Raw genomic sequence first — 24,541 nt, 5'->3', positions numbered from 1 at the left:
GGGTGGCTTCAACAACAGAAATTTCTTTTCCCATAGTTCTGGAGGCTGGAGGTGTGAGATCAGGGTGCGGGGTTCTGGTGAGGGCTCTCTTCCTGGCCTGTAGACAGCCACCTTCTAGATATGTCCTCACATGGCCTTTCTTGGTGTGTGCCCAGGAGACAGAGGAGGAAGGGAAGAGGGAGAGAGACTTCTTCTTAGAAGGCGACTAATATCGTCATGAGGACCCACCTTCTTTTATTTTTTTATTTTTTTAATGTTCATTTACTTATTGAGAAAGACAGACCAAGCACGAGTGGGGGAGGGGCAGAGAGAGAGGGAGACACAGAATCCGAAGCAGGCTCCAGGTTCCGAGCTGTCAGCACAGAGACTGATGCGGGGCTCGAACCCATGAACCATGAGATCATGACCTGAGTCGAAGGTGGGTGCTTAACTGACTGAGCCACCCAGCCCCCAAAACCTTTTAAAAAATTTTTTTAAGGCTGAGGACCCCACCTTCTTGAACTCCCAAAGGCCCCATCCCCAAATGCCATTATACTGGGGGTTTGGGCTTTAGCATGAATTTTGGGGAACATGAATATTCGGCACATAACAACTGGCAAAGGAACAAAGGGGGGTGCAATCAAAACGGCTCCGGGGATCCAGTCCTTTTGCCAGAAAGCAGCCGTCCTTCCCTCCTGTTCTAGAACCCCTTCCTAGAGAGTTGGCTTCATCCTCAGCGCTGGAAGGGGAGGACCCTGAGTGCCCCTGGTGCCAGCCCCCTGGCCACAGCTGCCCAGAAGAGAGTGGACCTTTAACCCAGGAGGAATCAAGCCAGAGGCTGAGCTGAGCCAATCAGATTTGCTCTCCCAGTGATGAAGATTGAGATGAGGACCTGGCCAGTTAAGCAGGCGGGCTCTGGGCTGGATGGCCATGGGTTGGGGGGGGGGGGGGAGGCGCATTTTTAATTGTCCAGGACAAGTCATATATAGGTGTAGCAGTGCAGCCAGTGTGGAGAGAGACAGAGACAGAGACAGAGACAGACAGAGAGAGACAGAGAGAGAGTGTGCAAGGCAGAATGAAAGCCCAGGGAGAGAGACATGCGTGGCATTCCCATCTCCCATTTCTGGTTCCCAGCCCTCGGCAGGCTGGGTGTTAGTTTTGCCCTTCAGTTCCTTGTATTTTTCCAGTAAAATCTCTTAAAGTTGTTTTCTTACCCTGGTTTGAAGGGATTCTAATGCATCACTTCCCAGTGGTCCAACACTGGATGCCCTATCTGTGGTGTGTCTGGTTGAGGACGTGAGGTTAAGCTGGGTCCGTTGTGTCCTTGGGTCGCGGGTGGGTTCTGTCCACCCACACGTTGGTATCCGCACGGTGCTAGGCCCTGGGGCCCCAGCAGAGCAGGCAGCAGGGAATTCCCCAACATGGCTCATCATTCCAAGCATGACTCCTCTGGCTTCTCTTTTCCTTCTAGAACCTTCTGTCATCCGTGCAGTGCTGGAAGCATTCTAAGCGAGTCTGTGTGCCTCCTGGTAAGTCCTGTGATCTCCCCAGAGGCCTGCAAGTGGGAGGGAGGTGACTCAGGCCCTGAGGAAGGTTTACCAGGGAGGTTAGGTAAACTGAGGTTTATGGAGGTGTGCACTGTCACAATTAAGACCCATTTGCCTGTGCCTGGGCAGAGAGGGGAGTAGGAATGGCCAAAAATTGCAGAATGCTGAAGGCATGTGGAAGGTGAGAGAGCCGTGAGCTAACAGGGGCAGAAGGGCCAGGGTTTGTTTGTTTGTTTGTTTGTTTCTTTCTTTCTTTCTTTTTCTTTCTTCCTTCCTTCCTTTCTTTTTTCTTTCTTTCTTTTTTTTTTAAGTTTATTTATTTTGAGAGAGCGCACGTGAACACACACATGAATGAATGTGGCAGGGGCAGAGAGAAAGGGAGAGAGAGAATCCCAAGCAGGCTCCCGACTGTCAACACACAGAATCGTGAGATCGTGACCTGAGCCGAAATCTAGAATCGGATACTTAGCTGAGCCACCCAGGAGCCCCAGGGCTAGGATTTCTGTGTTGGTTTGGGTAAGTGAGTTATTCAAGAGGGAGATCTTAAAAAAAAAAAAAAACAAAAACAAAAACAAAACAGCAATAGTGGCAGAGAAGTTGAGGAGCCTTTGGTTTCCTTCAACTATTTCTCCCCTAAAATATTCAGAGGATTGGGATGAATCTAGATAGTCCCCTGTTCTCCTTCCAGCTGCACGGGATTTTGAACCAGTGGCTGTGAGCTGATTTTTAGAAGTACAACCAAATATCAAAAAATTAATAGCTACATAGTTGATGCATCTTAGAAAAATTCCAGTTAGCACATCAGACCTGCGATTTCATAGGAATTAATACTTAGGACGAAAATAAATAGAGAATATCCTGTAAAGCCAATCTGTGGAAAATATTAACAGCACAGGTGGTACACAGCTATGTTAACAATTGCAAACGTGCAGAGTAGATGAGCGACATTCCAGAAACACCGGATTGAAATTACCTGGATGGCCCAGACACCACAGAATTCATTTGTCTTCCCACCCAAGGCTCTCTTCCCTCTCTAGTATGGCAGCCCTTCCCAGGGCTTCTGAGCAGCTGCGATATCTGGGAGCTCTTAAGCCGTGCAGAATCACGGGCTCTCCCCCAGACCCGCTCAGCCAGCAGCCCTGGGCAGGCTGGGGTGGGAGGGGACAGTGCTGTGTGGTGACAAGGCCTCCGGGGGTTCTGAGAAATTCTCTTCAGCCTTCTGAGACAGGACCTCAGTGAGGCTGAAAGTCTTTTGAAACCGAGGGTAGGAGGGTGTGTTTGTACATTGTGCAGGGTGGGGTGGGGCGGGGCCGTCCACGGCTTTCCTCAGGCCCCCAGAGGGCGATGACCACTGCTCTGATGTTCCTGCACCCCGTTTCTCTGCCGCTTATTGCCGTGTTCGTGAATCCATGCGCTTTAATCATAAATAACCCAAACCTTGCTGGGCCATCGGCTAGGGACATCCAGCATGAACAAAATGGCCAGTGGGTACGTGGGACCTCCCCACACCAAGGAGACCCTCGAGGACCTAACCCGGGGCTGCCCAAAGCCCCCAAATCACAGCAGCACTGGCGCTGTCTCCCCAGAGCCTGGGTCTCTTTGTGTTTGTGCCCCTTCCCGAGTCCATGCTGTCTGTCCATCTGGGTTGCTCCTTTTATTCCTCCTGACAGGGCTCTGGGTGTGGCTTCCAGCTTAGACCGACCGTTGGGTCCATGCTGGTGCCCCACGTGGTCCCGCCATCTAGCTCCTCAGAGCTCCGTCCTCCAGGGCTCCACCCGAGGGCCGGGCCCACTCAGTCCACAGTGAAGCCCACAGAGACTCCTGTTCATCCACTGACCCCTTCCTCTATCCAGCAAATGCCAAGCACCCACATGCCCCTGGCCCTGCGGTGATGGATGAGTGGGTCCGATGGTCATAGCACCCGACTATAGGCCACGCTGAGGTCTCCTGGGGCTACAGCTGGCCAGCCCCCACTCCAAACTCCACCTGGCGGGGTTCTCTGGTCCTGCAGAACCTGGTACATAGCACAGACGCTCAAATCACAGACCAGGGTCTGCTTCTCCAACTTGGCCACTGCTGTGTGGCCACCCCCCCCCCCCCACCGGTGTAATCACCAGGGTCCTTATAAGAGGAGAGCAAGAGGGGCAGAGAGAGATTTGCAGGTGCTACCATTGGTGGCTTTGAAAAGGGAAGAGGAGGCCACGGGACAAGGAATGTGGGCGGTCTCGAGAGGCTGGAAAAGACAAGGAAATGTTGTCCCCAGGAGCTTCCAGAAGAAAAGTGGCCCAGATCACACCTTGATGTTAGCCCAGTGAGACCCATTTTGGACTCCTGTCTTCAAGAACTGAAAGGTGATGTGTCTATATTGTTGTTAAGTCACTAAGCGTGTGCTCATTTGTTACAGCAGCAACATGAAGCTAATACACTCTCTTTCCAAGTGGAGCCCTAAATCCAGGAGGTTCACCCACCATCGATTTCCTCAAATTCTTTCCTTCCTTCCTTCCTTCCTTCCTTCCTTCCTTCCTCTTTCTTTCTTTCTTTCTTTCTTTCTTTCTTTCTTTCAGTGTTTATTTATTTTTGAGAGAGACAGAGCACGAGCATGAGCCGGGGAGGGGAAGAGAGAGAGAGAGAGAGAGAGGGAGACACAGAATCCGAAGCAGGCTCCAGGCTTGGAGCTGTCAGCACAGAGGCCGACGTGGGGCTCGAACTCACAAGCTGTGAGATCATGACCTGAGCCGAAGTCGGACGTTTAACAGACTGAGCCACTTGGGTGCCCCATCCTCAAACTCTTTCCATACCAGCAGTTACCAGACTCGGTTTTTTAAGATTAGAGCATTATGGTTTTGCCAGAAAAAGTACCTTCACTTGTCAAGAAATAGTCACTGGAGGGAAATAATTACTGGGTCAGACGAGCTGAGACCTTGGGCGGGTGTACCATCTCCCCCGCGGACAACAGGCAGACCTGAGTGGCGCCATCAGGGGAAGGGAGTTTCCCAAAGCCGGCTGGGCTCCAAGCACTTGTAGCAGGTGGGCAGACTTGTCCGAGGACATCAGTTCTCTTTACATTTGAGGGTTCTCATGTACACCTTCGTGCTGGGTGCTCAGTTTTCTATGTGAACTGATACAACTCTACCGCTTTAAGTCAACTTTTATATTAGAAGAGAGGATCTATTCTTTTTTTTCTCTATTGGGATAACAGTGAAAGCCAAGCCCGGTAGAGTCATCATCTCACGGAACATTCAGGGCAGTCCTAACGATCATTACTACCTTTGCCCCATGTCCTCCATGTGTACCATGGAGGACGTAGAAGTTCAGAGAGGTTAGCCAACTCAGCGAACGTCACACAGCCAGAACGTGGCGGAGGCAGCCTGGCTCTGGCAAAGAGCAGGATTTCTTTTTTTTTTTTTTTTTTTTTTTTTTTTAAATTTTTTTTTCAACGTTTTTTATTTATTTTTGGGACAGAGAGAGACAGAGCATGAACGGGGGAGGGGCAGAGAGAGAGGGAGACACAGAATCGGAAACAGGCTCCAGGCTCCGAGCCATCAGCCCAGAGCCCGACGCGGGGCTCGAACTCACGGACCGCGAGATCGTGACCTGGCTGAAGTCGGACGCTTAACCGACTGCGCCACCCAGGCGCCCCGCAGGATTTCTAAACTATTCCTTGCTGCCTTTAACTTAGGACATCCTGACGTGGAGCAAACAGCCTTTCCTGAGAAAATAGCCTTGTAAGATTATAGAGAATTCAGAGAGAGATAAAAAGGAGACAGTGACCCAGCCTGAGGCCAAGCAGTTAGAGTATGGCCACCTTGGCCTCCAAAGCCTGTGCCCCGCCCCCAGTTAAAAGATGCATGCACATGTACCCCTGCTCTTTTATTTTGACAATTTCTGTGATAGTTCTCCAAGGGATACACAAATAATAATGTTTTTCCAAACACAGCCTAGGTGGGTCTATTTATATTAGATTGAGCATCAAGATGGCTTCCTTGCGACCCCCAGCTAGAATCTCTCCGTGTCTCACCGTTGACTTGGAACCCAAGTTTGCCTAATACAAGGGACTTCGATCTTTGCCTCTGGACAGGTTCCCAAGAGGCCAGAAAACTGTAGAAAGAACGTTCCAGGGAACAGTTCTGATACCGCAGGCACTAGGAAAAATTGTCCAAGTGCCAGCTGCCTTTTCACTCCGGAAACAAAAAAACCTTACCATCATTTTGAAGTTCAAAGCTAACTGCCTTAAAAAGGAACTTCGAGAAAAGAAGGCTGTCCGGCATTCAGGAATCCACCAAGGAATGTTTTTATCACTCAGATGAGAGCAAAAAAAAAAAAAAAAAAAATCTTCATAGACATACTCACTTTCATGAGTGGATTTAGGTCTATAGAGCATCATGAAAAATAAAGCCCATTATGCCAGGGTTTTATAAACGTAAAAATGCTTGGAAGTTTTTTGTCCCACTAGTGGGATTTAATGGGAATCTGTTTTGGCTCAGCGATGCCGAGTGAATCAGCTGTGAGTGGAAATTGGGTTTTCTTAACCTACCTGTTTGGACAGCAGTGAGGAGGGGAGGAGAGGCAGCCGAGGGGCCCTGGGAAAGGAGCAGGGGTTGCCCATCTTTGTCACATCTTAACGGCCCAGGGCAGGCGTGCAGCAAACACTGACTGGCTGAAGGCAGTGCTAAGAGGTCAGTGTGGCAGGAGCTCACTGCTGGTGGGGGTGGGGGGGGATTGAAACACTGACACAAGCAGGTCGTATGAACTTGTACTCGGGATTGAGCAACACTTCCTGAGTCAGCCACAGAGAAAAACCCTTGCCACTTCCAGATAGGACCTGGGGTGTCAGGGTCCTCAGGCCCAGCTTGCCTTCCTTCCTTATCCCAGCTGGTCCCTGCCCCAGGGGATCCCAAGCTTCTCTGAGCCTTTGAAGGCATTATCCGAGATGCTTGTTCTCTGGGAAGCCTGTTCTGGAGGCTTTGTCTCTGGAGGAAGCATACGCATTAAATAATAATGAATCAGCGCCCCATTTTTAGACTCATCAAAGACCTGGAAAACTGACGGGCAGAGCTTCTAGCCGTGGGAGACACCGGTGCTGGTGTGTGAACCTCCAGCCGAAAGTGAAGGCGACGGAGGCAAGGCCAGCTAGTGCTGGAGTACGAGTGCAGGGTGAGTTCCCCGCGGGGTGTGTTGGCCACACAGACGCCCCACTGTGATCTCCAGGAGGCTTTGGGGCCCAGGCATCGTGGGTGGCGGACCCCCTCCACCCACCCTCCCTCCTCTCCAGCACACCTGTCCTCATGCTTCACCAGGCCCACACCTCTGCCTCTTCCCATCCCCATGCCCTGGGGGGCTCCCGCTCCACCTTGCTAAAACTCTGCTGTCCCTTTCCCGAGAGTGTGCTATTTGAAGAGCTTGCAACATTCAGTTAGGGTAAGTGTGAAAAAAATGACCTTATTTTCAAGTTAGAGAGCCTGCTTTATAATACATGAAACCCTACCCATCAATTCTCCTCTTGTAAATAATTAAGAAGTGATGTAAGGTTGTTTAGTGATCCTCAGCTCCAAGGCCACTTCTCCACGCATCCCTTTGATGATAACTCCCACCTTCATTCCCCCATCCCAAAGGGTGGGCCAGTTGAGGGAGAAAGAGTGAGACATGGCCTGACCCAGGTTCCCAGACACCCAGGTTCTTAATTAGCCACCTGAGCTACTCTCCCAAAAAAACACACGAAGAGATGTTCCAGGCAAATGCCCCCCCCCCTTTTTAACGTTTATCTATTTTTGAGAGAGAGAGAGACAGAGACAGAGACAGAGCACGAGCAGGGGAGGGGCAGAGAGAGAGGGAGACACAGAATCGGAAGCAGGCTCCAGCTCTAAGCTGTCAGCACAGAGCCCGACGTGGGGCTCGAACTCACGGACTGTGAGATCCTGACCTGAGCTGACGTCGGCCGCTCAATCGACTGAGCTACCCAGGCGCCCCTAGTGCTCAGTCTTTTGCCCTGACCCAGTGTGGCCTCTGGGGACTCTCAAGGACAACTGCCAATCAGGGAAAGGGGTGCAGGCTGACAGTCTTCCCTTGGGTATTTCCTCCATGCCCGGAGCTCCACAGCTCCCAAAGTGGGGAAAGGTGACCCCAAGGTGAGGAGGCCGAGGGGAGCTCCCTGAGACGCCAAGGAGAGTTCCGGAAAGAAATGCCGGTAGGCTCAGAGATGTAACCTCCTGGCTGAGCACACCAAAATGCCTCTGAGCCCCACAATCCATCCCCATCTCTGGAGTGAGGAGGGTATTCAGTGCCCCCTTCCTGGAGGGAGGGCCCCTAACCTGGCCTTGGGGTTCTGATTCTCCTCCGTCACCCTGGTCGCATCTGTGCCCCCAGCCCCTTTGGGAAGCCTCACCTGCCCAAGGTGCTCGGCAGTTGTTTGATGAAGGAATAAAGGAAGGAATTGTGTCATTCTGTGGTGGTGCCAGGGGTAACTCCAGGCGACAGAGCTGGCTCCTTACTTGGGGAGGCAAAGGGCTCATGTGCGTGGGGGGTGCCGGACCTCGGGCTGGCGGGCCCGCTGGCTGCCCAGACAGGGTCCGCAGTGGAGCCAGTAAGCCTGGGCTGTTACATCGGCCTCCGCTGAGCCTCTGGGCTGCTTTGTCCGCTGATGTAAGTCCCCTGGGCCTCCCAGCTGAGGCCAGAGAGGCCTCCCACAGGCAAGGTGGGGCTCTCCAGGCAATTTTCTCCCTCCATCTCGGGCCACCGGGGACAAAGCTGTGGCCCCCTACTCACACTGCCTTGGTTCTAGCCCCCCTCTCCAGGGGCCGGAGGAGGGGGTCCTCCCAAGGGAGGGTTTGCAAGACATGACACTTGGGACTCCAGGAAGGGGCGGGGTTGAGAGTGGGGCTGAGGAGATGGTCTGATGTCTGATTTCCCAGAAAGCTTAGGACACCCACGGAGACACTGGTTCCCAGTGCTGTGAGCTGGGCAATGCCAAGGGCACTGGAGAAGGGGCAGGAATGAAAAAGGAAGAGAAAGCCTGAGTGAGAAACAGAGAGGGGAGGATAGAGATGTGATGGTGGGCGGGGAGGGGGTAGGCAGTTGGGACGTTCCCACCAATGGTCTCACTGCATTGACACGAGCCTTTGCCCGAAAGGCAAACACGTGTGGGCAGTCGGCACAACACGGCAGAACGGTCACGCGTACGGGAGCAGCGGGTCCTACCTGAGCTTTGCCAATGACCGCGAACGTCCCGAATTTCAAACCGAGAGACAGAATGAAAGAAACTACCCCACCACATCCAAGAGCACGGTGTCCCCAGACATTTGAGTCACACCATGCTTTGGCTTGACGCCAGACAGGTGTGCAAGTCTGGAAGGTTGGGGGGAGCGGACCTTTTGTCCTTTTGAGATGGGACCCTGAGCAACAGAGGCCCCGGCAGAGGGGGCAGCATTGCGATGGGCTACCACTTCGGGGCTAAGATTTCCGTTCCCAGGTGTGCTTCCTGACCTTGAGATTTGAGCCACGGCACATAGTAATCACGGTTTGTCTGGCACTTCACAGTTTACATACACGTTTTTTTATTACGGCTGGAGCCACGAGCAAGTGACCTAGGCGGCCACACAGGGCTCTGCTCTTAGAAAAGCCCCTCACTTGGTTTAATGCTCTACTGTTGCCATTCTTAATATTTTTTCATTCTTAATTTTTGAAATTCTTAATTAATTTTGAACCTAGGGCCTCACAAATTCATTTTTCATGGGGCCCTGCAGATTATGTAGTCAGTCCTGGGTTATTATTTTTTTAATCTCACTTGCCCCCCCAGAGCCATCACAGGAGAGGAGCCTGGAATGGATCATTACTCCACTTCACAGATGTGGAAACTGAGTCCCGGGAGGCTGTGGTGAAGCCAAGACTAGACTTGGTCTCCGCAGTGAAATCTGGGGCTGTCTTCTCTCTTGGGGCTGTCTCTCAATGACTGGGTGGTGGCCTCCTTCCCTTTCACGCACCTGCCTGGGGTGTCTCCAATCCTGCCAAAACCCCCATTCCATCTCTTATTTCATTTTCTTTCATTAAAAATACCAAGATCATTCGCTCACCTGCCAATGAGGTGCTCCTGGGGGGTTGGGCCCCCCTCGACGACTCCTTCACCTCTCCTCTGTCTTGTCCGGGGCCCCAGAGCAAGCCGCCGTGTCCCCAGCAAGATCTGTGCACCCTCCACCCCGTCTCAGAGAGCCTGCAGCCAGGTAATTTGTCCTCTCCTGGAGAAGGCTCCCTGTGAAGCATTTCTGACCTCCAGACCCACGTCGGCTCAGAACTGGCCCCATGCCCGTGACAATCACTTCCTGGCTGGGTGTTTACCTTCCTGGGCTCCATGGGCCCAGACAGGGTGGAGGCTGAACACCTGGCCAGAGGATACAGGAATGCAGGTGCTTACCCATGGTCAAGGCCGGCAACGGCTATTACCAAACCCTGGTAAAAGGTAATAGGCCCAATGGTCCCGTGGCACACCTGATCCCTCACCCCTCAGCAATAGCTAGGCAGCCACACAGCACTAGAATCTGAAGCTTGGGAATGGGCTTGGGGTCCCCCAGGGTTCCATTCACTTCTTGCACGTTGCCATCATGCCTCAGCTTGATCACTTCCGGGTGTGGGACACTCGCTGTTTTGTGAGGGAACTTGCTCCATTATTATTATTCTTGCTAGCACCTACCTTCTATTCGGTGACAGGTACCGAGCTAAGTACTTTATTTAAGCACTTTAAGTAATCCTTGTGTATTCTCTATGAGCAGAGAATTATACCCATTTTAAGAATGTCAGAACAGAGGCTCAGAGAAGTTGATCATCTTGCCGAAGGTCACACAGCTAGTAAGTTGGGGATCCAGGATTCAAACTAGCCCAGTTGGTACTAGAACCTGGATTCTTAACCACTACCACCATTTGCCAAGTTTAATCGTCAGAATGTTCATTTTTGTAAACTCAAATCAGCCATTGTATTCGCTATCTCTTGCTGGCCACAAATTAATCCCAGACGTGGTGGCTTGAAACAACACACATTTGTTGTCTCATAGTTTCTGTGGGTCAGGCATCAGGGCACAGCTTAGGTGGTTCTCTGCTCAGGGCCTCACACAGGCTGTAATCCAGGTACTGGTGGGGCTGGGATTACATATCAAAGCTCCACTGGGGAAGGGTCTCCTTCCTTGCTTATGAGGTTGTTGGCAGCATTCAGTTCCTTGTGGGCTGTTGGGCTGAGGGCCTCAGCTCCTCACTGACTGTTGGCCTAAGGCCACCACATGGGCCTCTCCACTATGACACCTTGTCACCAGGAAGATGGAAGTCACTGTCTTTTGTAGTCTACTCACAGAAGTAACAGCCCATCACTTTTGTTGCCTTCTACTCATTAGGAGAAAGCCGTCAGGTACAGCCTACAATCAAAGGTAGGGGATTACACAAAGGCATTAATACCGGTAGGTAGGGATCGCTGAAAGAAAGAAGAGGAGAGAAGAGGAGAGGAGAGGAGAGGAGAGGAGAGGAGAGGAGAGGAAGAAAAGAAAAGAAAAGAAAAGAAAAGAAAAGAAAAAAAAGAAAAGAAAAGAAAAGAAAGAAAAGTAAAAAGAAAAAGCAGGCCATCTTTGAAAAGCTATCTACGCAGCCATCTGATTACCACAAACACTGGTTTCAGTTTTGCCTCTGAAAACCAGAGAAAAGTAGTCTCTTATCCATCCATCCGTCCATCCATCCATCCATCCATCCATCATCCACTCATCCATCCATTCACCCATTTACCCATCTACCAATCCATCCATCCATCCATCCATCCATCCATCCAAACATCCCTTCATTCAATTAACAAACATTTCAGCAGGATACTTTAAGCCAGACCCCACATTATTAGGCTCAGAAGATATCAGAATAAATACAGTTATCCCTACTCGCCTTCACTGTCCCCCACCACCAAAGGCTCCTGCTTGGGCTTCCACATATACAGGCATTTCAGGGTGTGTCCGCCGAACAAGCTATTCTTCAGGAGCACCTTTCCTTCAACTGGTCCTTATATGCTACACTTCTGCAACTCTTTTTCTTCGTGCTCACTCTCCTTTCATTGTTGCACTTGTTAAAAACCCTTATCTTAAGCAGATCCTCTGTGTGAAGTGTTATGGTAGCCGGGGCATGCATGCCTGTGTGTGTGAGTGCATCTGTGTAGGGTTCCATCTGATTTTCTTGGCATGCTTTCCCCCTTCCTCATTAGCAGTTTTCTTGTCTTCCCTTAGCTCCCAAGGGAAGTGAGCCTGAAGCTTTTTGGAGACACCCCTTCTGCCACATACGCCCAGTGCAGGGCTGTGTCTGCAGTAAAGCAGACATTTGGTGGGGTGCCTGGTGGAGTGAGGGCAGGGGTAGAGCAGGAAGGTTACGCTCCTGGGTGGGCAGGGCCAGAGGGGCGCAAGGGGAATGTGGGCCCTGGCCCTACCTGCTTATGTCCCCATCTCCCGACCCTGCTCCCCAGGGCCCAGGGCTGAGTGAGTGAGCTCTTAAGAGAGATGATGAGGTCTGTGGGATTTACATCTTGAGGTGGCCAGTGGATGTCCTGGGAGAGGAACGGTCAGATCTTTCATATGGGAGACAATTTATTTCACACCTTTGGTGAGCATCTAGTAAGTATAGTCACTGTGCTAGGCACTGGGGATACCATTGGTAGCATCTTGAAGGTGAATCTGATTTCTTTTTTTTTTTTTCTCTCCACCACCCCATCTCACTGCTTCAGAATAGGCCTCCAGCAGCTCTTATCCTGACTAGTGCAACGTCCTTTAAACAGGTCTCCTGGCTCAATTACTTCCAGTCCTCCCCACTCCATCCCACTCCGTATGCCTTGTGAATCTGCTAACAGCCCTGATCTTGTCACTTTCTTTCTCAAAAACACTTTACATAACCTCTGAGAACAGTTTCATGAGCATTAGTCTAGAAATGTTCTGTCTGTATATAACCTCTCTCTCTGTCTCTCATACACACGCGCGCGCGCACACACACACACACACACACACACACACATCTGTATTTTCCTTAGGTGGGGTCACAGCATGTTCACACTGTTCTATGTTGTCTTGGTGTTTTTCCAATTCTGCACACGTTGGAGTCCTTCACTCTTTAATGACCAGCTACTACTTCCCGTAATATATTCTGGGATGATACTGAGTGCCATGGACTGAATGTTTGTTTCCCTCAAAATTCGTATGTCGAAAACTAACCCCCAAAGTGATAGTATAGGAGGTGGGATCTGTGGAAGGTGATTAAGCCATGAGAATTTGCCTATGAGGAACCTATAAAGTCTTTACAAAAGAGATCCTGGAGAGCTCCTGTGCCCTTCCACTATGGCCATCTAGGAGCCAGGAAGAGGGGTCCCACCAGACACTGAATTTGCCAGTGCCTTGATCTTGAACTTCCTACCCTCCAGAACTGTGAGAAATAGATTTCTGTTGTTTATAAGCACCCCCAGTCTATGGTATTTTGTTATAGGAACCCAAATGGACTAAGGCACTGAGAAATCCCTTTCAAAACCTGCGATGTCCTTGATCAGAAGCTTTTGTGATGTTTTCTGGGTGATAATTTTTGATAGATCACTAATGGACTTAATAATCACAAAATAATCATTTTAAAATGACTATTATAAATGTGCATTGGCAGAGATTGAATATTCAAGTGTATGAAGTTGAATTCCTTATTAAGAGAATTTCTTTTAAGATTGTCTAACTTCCTGTGTTGAGTTTGCTCTTGGGAGTGGAGAGAGGAGAGGAAATTTCAATGTTTTAAATTTAAAAAATTGTAGTGGTTGTTTTAAAAATACATTTGAGGGGCACCTGGGTGACTCAGTTGGTTAAGCATCTGACTTCGGCTCAGGTCATGATCTCCCAGTTCATGGGTTCAAGCCCCACATCAGGCTCTGTACTGACAGCTCAGAGCCTGGAGCCTGCTTCAGATTCTGTCTCTGCCCCTCCCCCACTAGTGCTCTGTCTCTCTCTTTCTTTCAAAAAAATAAATTTAAAAAAATGTTAAAAAATTTTTAAATACATTTGAAATGTATAAAGTCCTGATCAGGGAAAGGAACTGAGCAGAAGCATGAATAATTACCATGATATCTATTGACCACCTCTGGGCCAGGCTCTGTTCTAAGCACTTTACACGAATTAGTTTGTTTAATCATCACTACAGTCTTACGATGAGAGAGCCAGGTATACAGAAGTTCAGTAGCTTGCCCAAGGTCACATGAAATTTCCTGAACATACAGAAATGCTGGAAAAATATATATATATATATATATATTACATATATCATATTTGATCTCAAATACATATTTGATCTCAAAAGTAAGAAAGGTAAATCTCCAGGTGCCATAAATAAATAGGTAATTCTATATTTACCTATTTCTATTTCTATTTCTATTTCTATTTCTATTTCTATTTCTATTTCTATTTACTAGCTGGTGAGATAGTTTATTAGGGACTGTACAGACATAGCCAGGGTGTATGCTTGTTTTAAGTTCCCAGCAGTGAGGGCACAAGAATAAATACTCTGGACCTGAATACAGCAGAAAGTTTAGAAAGGAATTATGTCTCAGACGTAAAAAAGAAAAGAAGTCCCAGGCCATGGGTAGAAAGAGAATCGCTGAAAAGAAAATAGAGAACAAGCTGGGTTTGTACATGGGGTTAAAGCTTTTGCCACTTACAAAGTACAGATACTCTAAGACAGAAATTAAGAAAAAGTTGAGAAACTGTGAACCCTTAAGACTTAGGTTGAGACAACTGTGGGGAGGCATCCACAATCTGGGGCAATTCTGGGGGCATCTCCACCGCTACCCCCAAAAGATAATCCCCAATGAGGATGAGCTCATACATAAAAATTATAAAACATTTGGGGAAGACCAATATGAAGGAATAAATGAATATAAATGATTAAAACATTAGTGTAACAAATCATAAAACATTTGAGAAAGTCCAATATGAAGAAAAACGTTCCATAAAAATGAGAGTTGACATAGGAGGAGATGAAAACAATGGAATAATATAAAAAGCGACATTTAAAAAATAAGTCTGTTTCAAGTGCTTAAAGAGGTAAAGTAGTAAACTATATAAAACAAGAATAGGAAATTAATTTTTTTTAAATTAAGACTTCATTTTTTAGAGCAGTTGTAGATTCATAGCAAAATTGAGAGGAAGGTACAGAGATTTCTCATTTACCCCCTGTCCCCACCCGTGCACAGCCTCCCCCACTATCACCAACCCCACCAGAGTGGTATGTTTGTTACAATAAATGAATCTTCACAGACACATCATTATTATTCAAAGTCCATAGTTTACATTGGGGTTCACTCCTAATGGTGTACATTCTATGGGTTTGGATGAATATATAATGACATGTATCTATTATTTTGGTACATTACAGAGCATTTTCACTGCAGGAAAAAAAAATCATTTATGTTTCCCCTACTTACTCACCCCACCTCTACAATCCCTGGCAACCACTGATCTTTTTACTGTCACTATTGTTCTGCCTTTTCCAGAATGTCATAGACTTGGAATCACACAGTGTGGAGCCTTTTCAGATTGCCTTCCTTCACTTAGTAATACGCTTTATGTCTTTTCATGGTTTGATAGCTCATTTGTTTTTAGGGTGGAAGAAAATAATTTTAAAAAAAAGTAGTGTCAAAGAAGAACTAAATAGAAATTGTCGAAATATTAAAATGTTGCATTAAAAAATGCTTAGCTATGGAGAACCTGGCTGGCTCAGTCAGTAGAGCATGTGATTCTTGATCTCAAAGTTGTGAGTTTGAGCCCCATGTTGGGTCTAGAGATTACTTAAAAATAAAATCTTAAAAAAAAAAAAAAAAGCTTAGATAGACACAACTTTAGATTTGGTCATTTGAGCAATATATCTACCTTCTCTGGCCTCTGTAGCTCGTGTGCTTGTCTTTTCCCCCCAGATAGATAATCAGCACTTGGAGCTCTGGGACCTCATCCATGACCTCTCTTCATCTCCTCGGTCAGCATGGTGTTGGCTACATAGGATGTATTCGATGAATACTTTTGAACAGTTAATCAATTGATCCCTTGGAGTCAAATGTAAGTTAAATTTGAATGCTGAATCAAACCCATTTTTAAACTTTTTTAAAAAGTTTATTTATTTGTTTTGGGGGATGTAGGGCAGAGAGAAAGAGAGAGAATGAGAGAATCCCAAGCAGGCTCTGTGCAGTGAGCGCAGAGCCCATCACGGGGCTCAAACTCCCGAATCATGAGATAATGACCTGAGATGAAATCGCGTCGGACACTCAACCGACTGAGCCACCCAGGTGCCCCAAGCTCATTTCTATACGCCCCGGCATTTTCTCATGCATTACCTAATCTTTAAAACATGATTTAAAAAAAAAATTTTTTTAATGTTTATTTATTTTGGAGAGAGACAGAGACAGAGACAGAGTGTGAGCGGGGCAGAGAAAGAGGGAGACGCAGAATCCCAATCTGGGCTGTCAGCAACAGAGCGTAACGCAGGGCTCGAATTCATGAGACACGAGATGACCTGAGCTGCAGTCGGACGCTTAAGTGACTGAGCCACCCAGGTTCCCCTTTAAAACATGATTTTAATTAATTGGTACCTAATATTTCATTGTATGGATGGATAGCAGTTGCATTCACCAGTCACTATGCCTACGCTTATTAACCCACTTTTAAAACACCTCTTCCGTGGCCCAGTGAGTTAGCCAGAACACAAGAAGGACTTAGTAAAGGCATCAGCTTCAAGGTGATTCCCAGACTTCCCACACATGGGGTATGAGTCAGAGCTAGGAGGCTGGGTTTACTGGGCTTTTCACATAGGCTGGCCTTCGGGTGTGGCTCTTTTCAAAGAAAAATTCAAGGTCAGACCACGACTGTCTCTCTGAGAACACTGAGAGGGCTCTAGACCAGAGCAGGACAGGGAGCCCAGAACGTGCCATCCAAGGGACACCTCTGCTGTGAGGCAGCCAGAGAGAGCTGACCCCTGGGAGAGAACGTGCCAAGGTGTGGCTGTACCTGGCTCTGAGCTACCAGACCCGTCTGGAGCTCATGGTACTGTGAAAAGACTTTGTTCCGTGGACGGGAGGGGAACAGATGAGGAAGACCTCCCTCAGCCCCCCGTCCTAGACTGCAACAGAAAGCGCACCTTGAACCAGCTGGACGGCCTTCTGATTTTTCCAGCTCCTTCAGCCTCAGCCACACTGTCTGGTGGTGAGCTGAGGCGAGGTGGGTTATGCAGGTGGTCCCCGATGTACGACGGTTCAGCTTAGGATTTTTCAGCTTCGAGATGGTGTGAAAGCAGTATGCATTCAGTGAAAACCCTACATGGCGCTTGGAATTTGGCTCTTTTCCCGGGCTAGTGATGTGCAGCCAATCCTCTCTCGTGACGGCGGGTCGGCGGGGGCTCCTAGCCAGCCGGCGACCCCCAAGGTCAACGACTGGTACGCTGACAGCTGTTCTGTGCCCACAGAGCCGTCCTGTCACTTTCAGCACAGCATTCGATACATTACATGAGTTAAGCGACAGTTCATTACAAAATAGGCTTTGTGTTAGACGATTCTGCATTAGACGATTAGCCCAACTTGCGGGCTACTGGAAGCATTCTGAGCACGTTTAAGGTGGGCTAGGCCAAGCGAGGATGTTCAGTAGGTTAGGTGTATTAAATGCATTTTCAATGTGTGGTGTTTTCAACTCCTGATGGGTTTATTGGGATGTAACCCCATTATAAGTTAAAGAAGCTCTGTATTTTCTGGCTGTGCACACGCGGATGACTCATCCTTGTGGGAATGAACTCACGGTCCATGAGTTAGGCTTGGGTATGGTGGGTGCGGAAGAAAAGGGCTCTTTGCCAGGTACTAGCACCTAGTGAGTCCTTGCCACATGCCGGATGCTGGGTTAAGAGATTTAAATGGGTTTATCTTGTATGATCTTCACGGCATTGGCCCTGCCCGGAAAGGTAGCCTCATCCGTTTGCTCAGTTGATGAGCACTGATGGAGCACCGATGATATACCAGAAACTTCTCTCAATACTGGGTTGTAGTAGCAGATGAGGCATATAGTCTCTGCTCTCATGCAGCTTGGAATCTACTGTGATGTTTTTTCTACCATTTTTCAGAGGAGGAAACTGGGGTCCAAGAGGTCAAGAAAGCTGCCCTCCTTACCCAGCTGGCCCTGGCAGAGCCAGAAAAGGAGCCGAGTCCGGCATGGCTCTAGCCTTTGCTCTTGCCCTCCCTGTACTTCCAAAGTGTCCCAGGCCTTGGGAAGCTTGGTTCCTGCTGGGCACACATTTTGCTCGTTGCAGCCATTTCAGAAGCAAGCTTGATTCAGGCTGTCCATGGCTCATTCTGATTCACTATGACTGTGCAGGGACCTGGACAGACTTCCTCCTGGTTAATGAGTACCAGCGTCCTAACTGGGCCAGGGCTGGGCCTGGAAACTGGCATCGCCCTGGAGCACATTGGCAGATGAGTGGGTGACAGAAATAGGGCCTCCCTTAGATATATATAGGCACTGGCACAATAGAGGAGGCCCTGAGACTCGAGATGAGCCCAGAGGAACTCAGGAGCCCCACTGTTCTTCTAGAAGCTGGATTGCCACTGCCTCTGCTACATACTCTGACTTCCCACCCAGGCGCCAGGATCTGACTCGGAACACTCTCCAAAAGCTGACCAACAGCTTTTCTTGGAACTGACCTACCTGTTCCTTTGTTAACATAAGCAAGAGCTCTTCTGTGCAAGGTAATTATGAAGTGACAGCGATATGGGAATGTCTTAGACCATGGCAGTTCTAAAGAGCAGGACAGCTCATCACCCTCAACCCCCTGTCTTGGCACCCACTCTGTTCTTGGGGAGCCCAGAGTACCTGCCGGATGGAGAAAGATGTGGAGAAGGCTCTAGTTGGTCAGCTCAGGAAAACTTCTCATTCTGCCCCCAAGTTATATAGCTGGTCTGGACTTCGAGAAGGCAGCTCAGTGGTCCTATACTGTCATGGGAATCAAGAAAGCTCTTCTCAGCCCGGGGTAGGAATCCCAGCAATGCACTGGGCCCAGGCTGAGTTGTTGAACCCATTGGAAACAGAGTTTTCTTGGGAAAAGAAGCTGCTGGAACTTCAGTGTTGTGGTCCCCACATGCTTGCCTTGCTGGTGCTGTGGGCAATCCAGACGCGGGCAGCTTCCTGCTCTTTGGAGAGCTGGTATTTCAACATGGTAGCCAACAGGCAAACATTCCCCCCAAATCTAACCCCCAAGAACAAGGGCTATTCCCCTGGGAAAAGCTGCAGCGAGTGCCTCTTGTCTTGTTCCCAAAATTATTGGTTCTCTCTTATTACTAGAGGTTCCTGGAGGGCAGGGACCAGCACTTATCTGTTGATCTGTTTCCTGGCACCTAGAGGGTGCTCAGTGCACATCTAAGCTGCCAAGGTATCTTCCTGAAGTGGGCACATGGAGGCCTCTGGATGTGAAAGGCACCCATAAGGCTGTCCTCTCAACAAGAGAGAGAAGGCAGGCCGGACTGCTTGTGTTTTCTAGGAAAGCCTTTTCGATCTGAGTCTCAGCTATGGGTCCCATGACAGCAGAGCCCAGTGGTTAGGGGTGTGGGCTCTAGAATCTGGCAGCTCCAGGCTCGTACCTGGGGGGCCACCCACTCCAGGAGGTCACCTCCTGCCCCCCTGACTCCACTTCTCAGTTTCCCTACATCCTAGATGGCAGCACTAAAGCCAGCCTCTCGGGTTGGGTGGGGAGAAGTGAGCTTCCTTATGTAAGATGCTTTGCTCTGGGCCCGGGCCCCACAAGACCACAAGCCATGTCAGCCGCTGGTTCCTTTGTGGGACCATCTGAAATCACTGCAATTCAACCATTTTTGACCTACAGTGTGGTGGTTTCTCATGGCTCAGCCTGACATTGTCACTTCGCTGACTGCCTGGATGGTGGCATCTGAGGCTGGGTTATGCTGAGGCCCCCTCCCCTCCCCTCCCCCAAGGAGTCAGCCCCCGCTGGAGATGGAGGGGCCTGCATGGTCACCTCCTATAGCTCCCTTCTTGTCAAGTGGGGAGATGGAACCCAGGGAGGTAGGTTCTTGCCCAAAGATACACAAGGAGGGAGGGGACCTAGGACTAGAATCTGATTTTTTTACTCCTAATTCAGTTCTCTTCTCTCTATGTTGCTCTCAAGCTGCTGCCATGATATGGGAGCCAGAGCTGGGTCCAGATGGGCCAGCTACCAACACGAGGTGCTATAAAGCACCAGAAATGTCACGAGGTGCCAGAAGATGGCATTTTCCAGAACCCCTCCCAGAGTCAGTACTGCGGGGAGTTAGAAGTGTCTTTAGTCCCACCTCTGGCACTTAAGTGTTAGTGAGCTCAGTTTCCTCATCTGTACAATGGGATAAAAAAAGTGGCGATTTCGTAAGTGTGTCACAGGTATTAAATAAGTGAATATTTATAAATTGTATTGTAAATACTAAAATTTATAGGGGTGCCTGGGTGGCTGAGACGCTTGAGTGTCCAGCTCTTGGTCTCGGTTCAGGTCATGATCCCACGGTTCTTGGGATCGAGCCCCATGCAGGGCTCTGCACCGATTCTCTCTCTCCCTCTCTCTGCCGCTACCCCTTGGCCCCCACCCGCGTGCGTGTGCGCGTGAGCTCTCTCTCTTTAAATAAATAAATAAACTTAAAAAAATAAAATACAGTTTATAAATACAATTTACAAAAAAACTTTTTAAAATATAGCAGGGCACTTAAAAGAGTGCCGGCCCTTCGTAAAGGCCGTGTAGGTGTTGGTTATGATGATTATGAAGACATTTTTGGATCGGTATTGTCGGTGGGTGTGCCAGTTCGGGCGGGTGCTGAGTTGCCAAAAATGAGACGAGCCCTCCAGATTCTCTTTTTCCTCCGCACCTGCCCTCCTGTGTCTGCTTTGGCTCAAAATACACATGGGGCAAAGACAGCCTAGCAGCCCCTAGGGGACAGGGTTAGCACATGTCCACAGCCTCCCCCTCCATGCCAGGCTCTTTTCCCACAGGGGCGTGGCTTTCAGCCTCACAGGTTTTCAGAGGGCAAGGCATTGGTGGGGGCATTTGTGAGGTCAGGTACGGCCATCCCTGTCGAGTGCTCAGACAGGTCCTGTCCTAGCGAGCACTATTGGTATTTGGCAATAAAGTTAAACCCTTCGCATCCTCACTAGAACACAAACTCCACCAGTCCACGGATTTATTTATTTATTTGTTTTTATTCACAAAGCATATTCACAAGTTTCTAGAACAATGCAGGGCCCAAGGTAGAAGCACAATAAATATTTACTATTTGAATGGAAAAATTTGTCCCCACCCTAAAGGAGAGCAGACTCTAAGGAAGGTGTCTGGAAAACAGTGCAAACCTGGAAGCTTGCAACAAATTCATCTTCTGCAACCCCCCCCCCCCCCCGCACCCCCCCCTCCCCCCGCACCCTCAGCAACAGTTCCCTGGGGCCAAAAGAGGGACTTCCTAAAAAATAAATCGGGTTAGATCACTGCCTTGCCTAAACAAATCGGAAATCTTCCCATTGCCTCCAGGCTAAAATCCAACTCTGATGGTCAGTGAGCACCAGCTCAACCTCATTAGCCATCCCGGAAATGCAAATCAAAACCACAGTGCGATGCTACTTAACCCCCGTAGGATGGCTGTTATCAAAAAGACACAATAACCAGTGTTGCATTGAGAGATTGGAATCTTGACCTGGCTGGTGGGAATGTAAAATGTTGCGGCTGATGTGGAAACAGTCAGGCAGTTAGTGTTACCATATGACCCAGCAATTCCACTCCTAGGTACATTACCCAAGATACACGCCCAATAAACTGTTGATCGGTTTTCTGGAGAACGCTGTTTACCCTGCCTCTTTCTCCCCCATTTCATTTTTATTTTTAATCATATTTGATTCTTCCCCATCTACATTTCTTTTTTTTTTTTTAATTTTTTTTTTAACATTTATTTTTGAGAGATAGAGACAGCGCGTGAGCAGGGGAAGGGCAGAGAGAGAGAGGGAGACACAGAATCTGAAACGGGCTCCAGGCTCTGAGCTGTTCAGCACAGAGCCCAGACGCTCAAACCTACAAGCCGCGAGATCAGGACCTGAGCCGAAGTGGGACGTCAGAGGCTTAACCCACTGAGCCCCCCAGGCGCCCCTCCCACCTACATTTCATAACAAAGTTTCAGCGTAGCCACCCTTCTGTCTACTAAACTCCATGTTCCTGGATGACAGTTTCCAGGTCCAGATTTTACCATGAAGACTTACCTCTTCCGCTCACGTTTAGGCAATCACACATTTTTACCTTGTGCAGTGTTTGCCCTCATTAGTTTTATTTTGTTATTTTGGCCTAGCAGTAATATTCATTGTGGATTGAATAGAATACCGGTAGATTGCACTCGTTTCTCAGAAATGTTGAATTAACTTTTAGAGAATCCCCGGACGTGGTAGGAAAGGGTGCAGAGGAAAGGCTGTGTGCTGCTTACTGCTCACCCCACTTTCCAGGCAGGGCTCCCCAGGAAGCAGGCTCCGAAATGGACAGGTTTGTGGGGGCGCCTCCTGGGGTCAGCTTGGTGGAAGGCAAGTAGGAGCAGGCAGGAGAAGGGGGGCTGTGATGCCGTGTCTGGGAAGCCTCAGTGGAGCCCACGGGAGCCCTGGAGCTGGGCTGGTCCTTGAGAGCATCCCAGGTAGGACGAGGGAGCCAAGTCTTTACGTTCTGGGCAGGCTGGCTGGCAGGTGGAGCCCTTCCTGGGGTATGATCTCGGTTCTTTTCAGCTGCTGGCAGTCCTGTCCCTCCCCTGGGCTGACAGCTGAGGCCCATCTGTTCTGCAGCCAGCACTCCCTGAAGCTGGGGGTGAAGTCACCCTGAAGGGGGAACCAGGTGGCCCTGCACAGGGACCACTGTCACCCACCATCACCAAGTTACCTCCAGCTCTCCCTACCCTTTCTGGCCAAATACTTATTTTTTTTTTTTTTCTTTTATTTTCTTATATGTCCGGAAGACCCTTCCAGCCCGGGTGGGGTGTCAGGAGCCTCTGTCTTCCATTGCCTGCACCCCCTCCCTGCCCCGGGGGGGGGGGCGGGGCGCCCCCATGGTGGGTGCAACTGGGCCTCCCCTCAGGCAGCCTGGGGACGAGAGCCTTGAGAATGGAGCCTGTTTTTTTCCCCACATTTTTTTTTTTTTCTTTTTGCTAAGGCAACTTTCTAGGGCTCTGCAGTTATAAAAAAAAACTCCCATGTGTCATTTTCTGGCAGCCGGACAGCTGCGGAGCGCCCCTCGGCAAGCACTCCTTTCCCACTCAAGGTTTAGCATTTGATTGATGAGTTGGGTTTGGGAAAAGCAGTTGAAGGTTATCACGAATCTGTTGTAAGGAGGTTTGTTAACTTATAATAAAAATACGGCACAGAATACTCTTTTCCGAAGACCTCGTCTCCCATGTCTCACGCATACACGGCTGCCGGGCCCTACGAGGGGCATGTGCACAGTTGGCAGAAAGGGTCTTGGAATGTCATAAAGGGGGATGAGCCCCCACTGGGAAGAAGGACAGGCCACCCCAACGTCGGGTGGCTTGCCCGCGGGGTGAGCAGCCCCTGCCTGGGAGGGTGACCGTGGCCCCGTCTCAGGATGTGAATGCAAGAGACTCACCTGCCTGTCCTGTGCCCTCCCCCAAGCCCCATGGAGTCGTGCCCCATCCTGCAGAAGGAGAGAGTGTTCCAGTCAGGAGCCCATGCCTACAGGATCCCCGCTCTGCTGTATCTGCCTGAGCAGAAGACAGTGTTGGCCTTCGCGGAACAGCGGATAAGCAAGAAGGATGAGCACGCAGAGCTGATCGTCCTGCGCAGAGGAAGCTATGACGCATCCACCCATCAGGTCCAGGTAAGGCAGGGCTAGGCTACACGTGCTGGGAATCCAGGGGCCACGACATCCTTAGATGGCCGGCGTCTGGGGAACAGAGGGACAAGACACGCTGAATCCCAAGAGGGGCCCAGAGACCCATCAGAGATGGGGCGGAGAAGGTGTCCCCAGTGAGGGTGACCCACATGGGGTCACCGTGAGCAAGTTCAGCTGGCCTGGCTGCTTCTGCTTTCTTGCATAACAGGACAAGTCGGACAGGGAAACTGATGTTCGGACAGCTCCCCGCATCCCTGAAAACCTGAGGGAGGGGTAGTTTAGTATCACATAACATGGGGCGGGGGGGAGGGAGTGTATCCTTTTAGTAAAATTAACCTGGGGAGCAAGGTAAAGGTTGGAACTTGTGTCTTGAGATTGCAGCACGTAGACCAAGTATTTAATTTTGATGAAGACACCCAAGGCTGGCTTATCACATTTGAAGGGGTTAATATACTATTATCATTATTCCATGGTCTTTATGACACAGTACCCAGCCAGAGCGTGGGGTCTGAAGCAGATGGACTTGGGTTCAAGTCCTGGTTCTGCCACCGATCAGAGGCATGGGCTTGGGCAACTCATCCATGCTGTCTAAGCCTCTCATTCCCCGGACGGGAGACGGAGCTGGTAACACCTGTCCCCCAGGAGTCAGGGATTAGTGTTAGACGACATAACAGACATCGTGCTCTGGGCACGGTGTCTACCCCTCGAACCGTCCACTGGTGGAGGGCTATTAATGGACGGAGATAGAGGGCAGAGCTGCTGCGTGTAGGCCACAGACTCAGGAACCGTGGAAACTCCTTGTGAGTCCTCGGTGTTGTGGTGCTATCCCTCCTAGGCTGCATTAATAGACTGTGATGTGTGGAAAGTGGGAGGTGATTGTCACAGTCTGCCCCGTCATGGCCAGACTACTGGAGCTACTCTAAGGCTTTATTTTTCAAGAATGGGAAACTGGACCGGGCTGGTGAGTGGAAGGGACCGGGATGAACCTGGGAACGGCTGTGCCCCGATCCTCTTCGTATGCTGCGGTCTGGCACTCTGCGGGGGCTCTGCAACGTCTGTTGCTGGAAACGGCAGCGGTAGCCCCTCGAATGAACAGTGTGCCGCCGCGGAGGGAGTACGGA

At 49.6% G+C, this 24,541-nt stretch overlaps 2 protein-coding genes across 6 annotated transcripts in view; one reads left to right on the top strand and one right to left on the bottom strand.

Annotated features, from left to right (window-relative positions):
* NGEF (neuronal guanine nucleotide exchange factor) overlaps positions 1–9,794 on the bottom strand; it is a 109,817-nt gene extending 100,023 nt beyond the window's left edge. For both annotated transcript variants that reach the window (XM_060624176.3, XM_060624177.3), the window contains exon 1: positions 9,593–9,794. In XM_060624176.3, the coding sequence (XP_060480159.2) occupies positions 9,593–9,779 (187 nt within the window). In that variant the 5' untranslated portion in view covers positions 9,780–9,794. The remainder of the gene's footprint in view (positions 1–9,592) is intronic.
* The window catches only part of NEU2 (neuraminidase 2), an 88,525-nt gene that overhangs the window by 59,890 nt on the left and 4,094 nt on the right, over positions 1–24,541 (top strand). Inside the window, exons 3-6 of one of the 4 annotated variants that reach the window (XM_060624179.3) lie at positions 1,451–1,508; positions 3,790–3,877; positions 6,548–6,680; positions 23,201–23,405. In XM_060624179.3, coding sequence (XP_060480162.2) covers positions 23,205–23,405 — 201 coding nt within the window. In that variant the 5' untranslated portion in view covers positions 1,451–1,508; positions 3,790–3,877; positions 6,548–6,680; positions 23,201–23,204. Of the gene's footprint in view, positions 1–1,450; positions 1,509–3,789; positions 3,878–6,547; positions 6,681–15,400; positions 15,605–18,075; positions 18,271–23,200; positions 23,406–24,541 lie in introns of those variants that run through there. The other 3 variants (XM_060624180.3, XM_060624184.3, XM_060624181.3) reach the window with 3 other exon arrangements.

Source organism: Panthera onca, chromosome C1, assembly GCF_046562875.1.
Source record: "Panthera onca isolate mPanOnc1 chromosome C1, mPanOnc1 haplotype 2, whole genome shotgun sequence".
NCBI classification, from domain to species: Eukaryota; Metazoa; Chordata; class Mammalia; order Carnivora; family Felidae; genus Panthera; species Panthera onca.
This window is presented reverse-complemented; position numbering and strand designations above follow the sequence as displayed.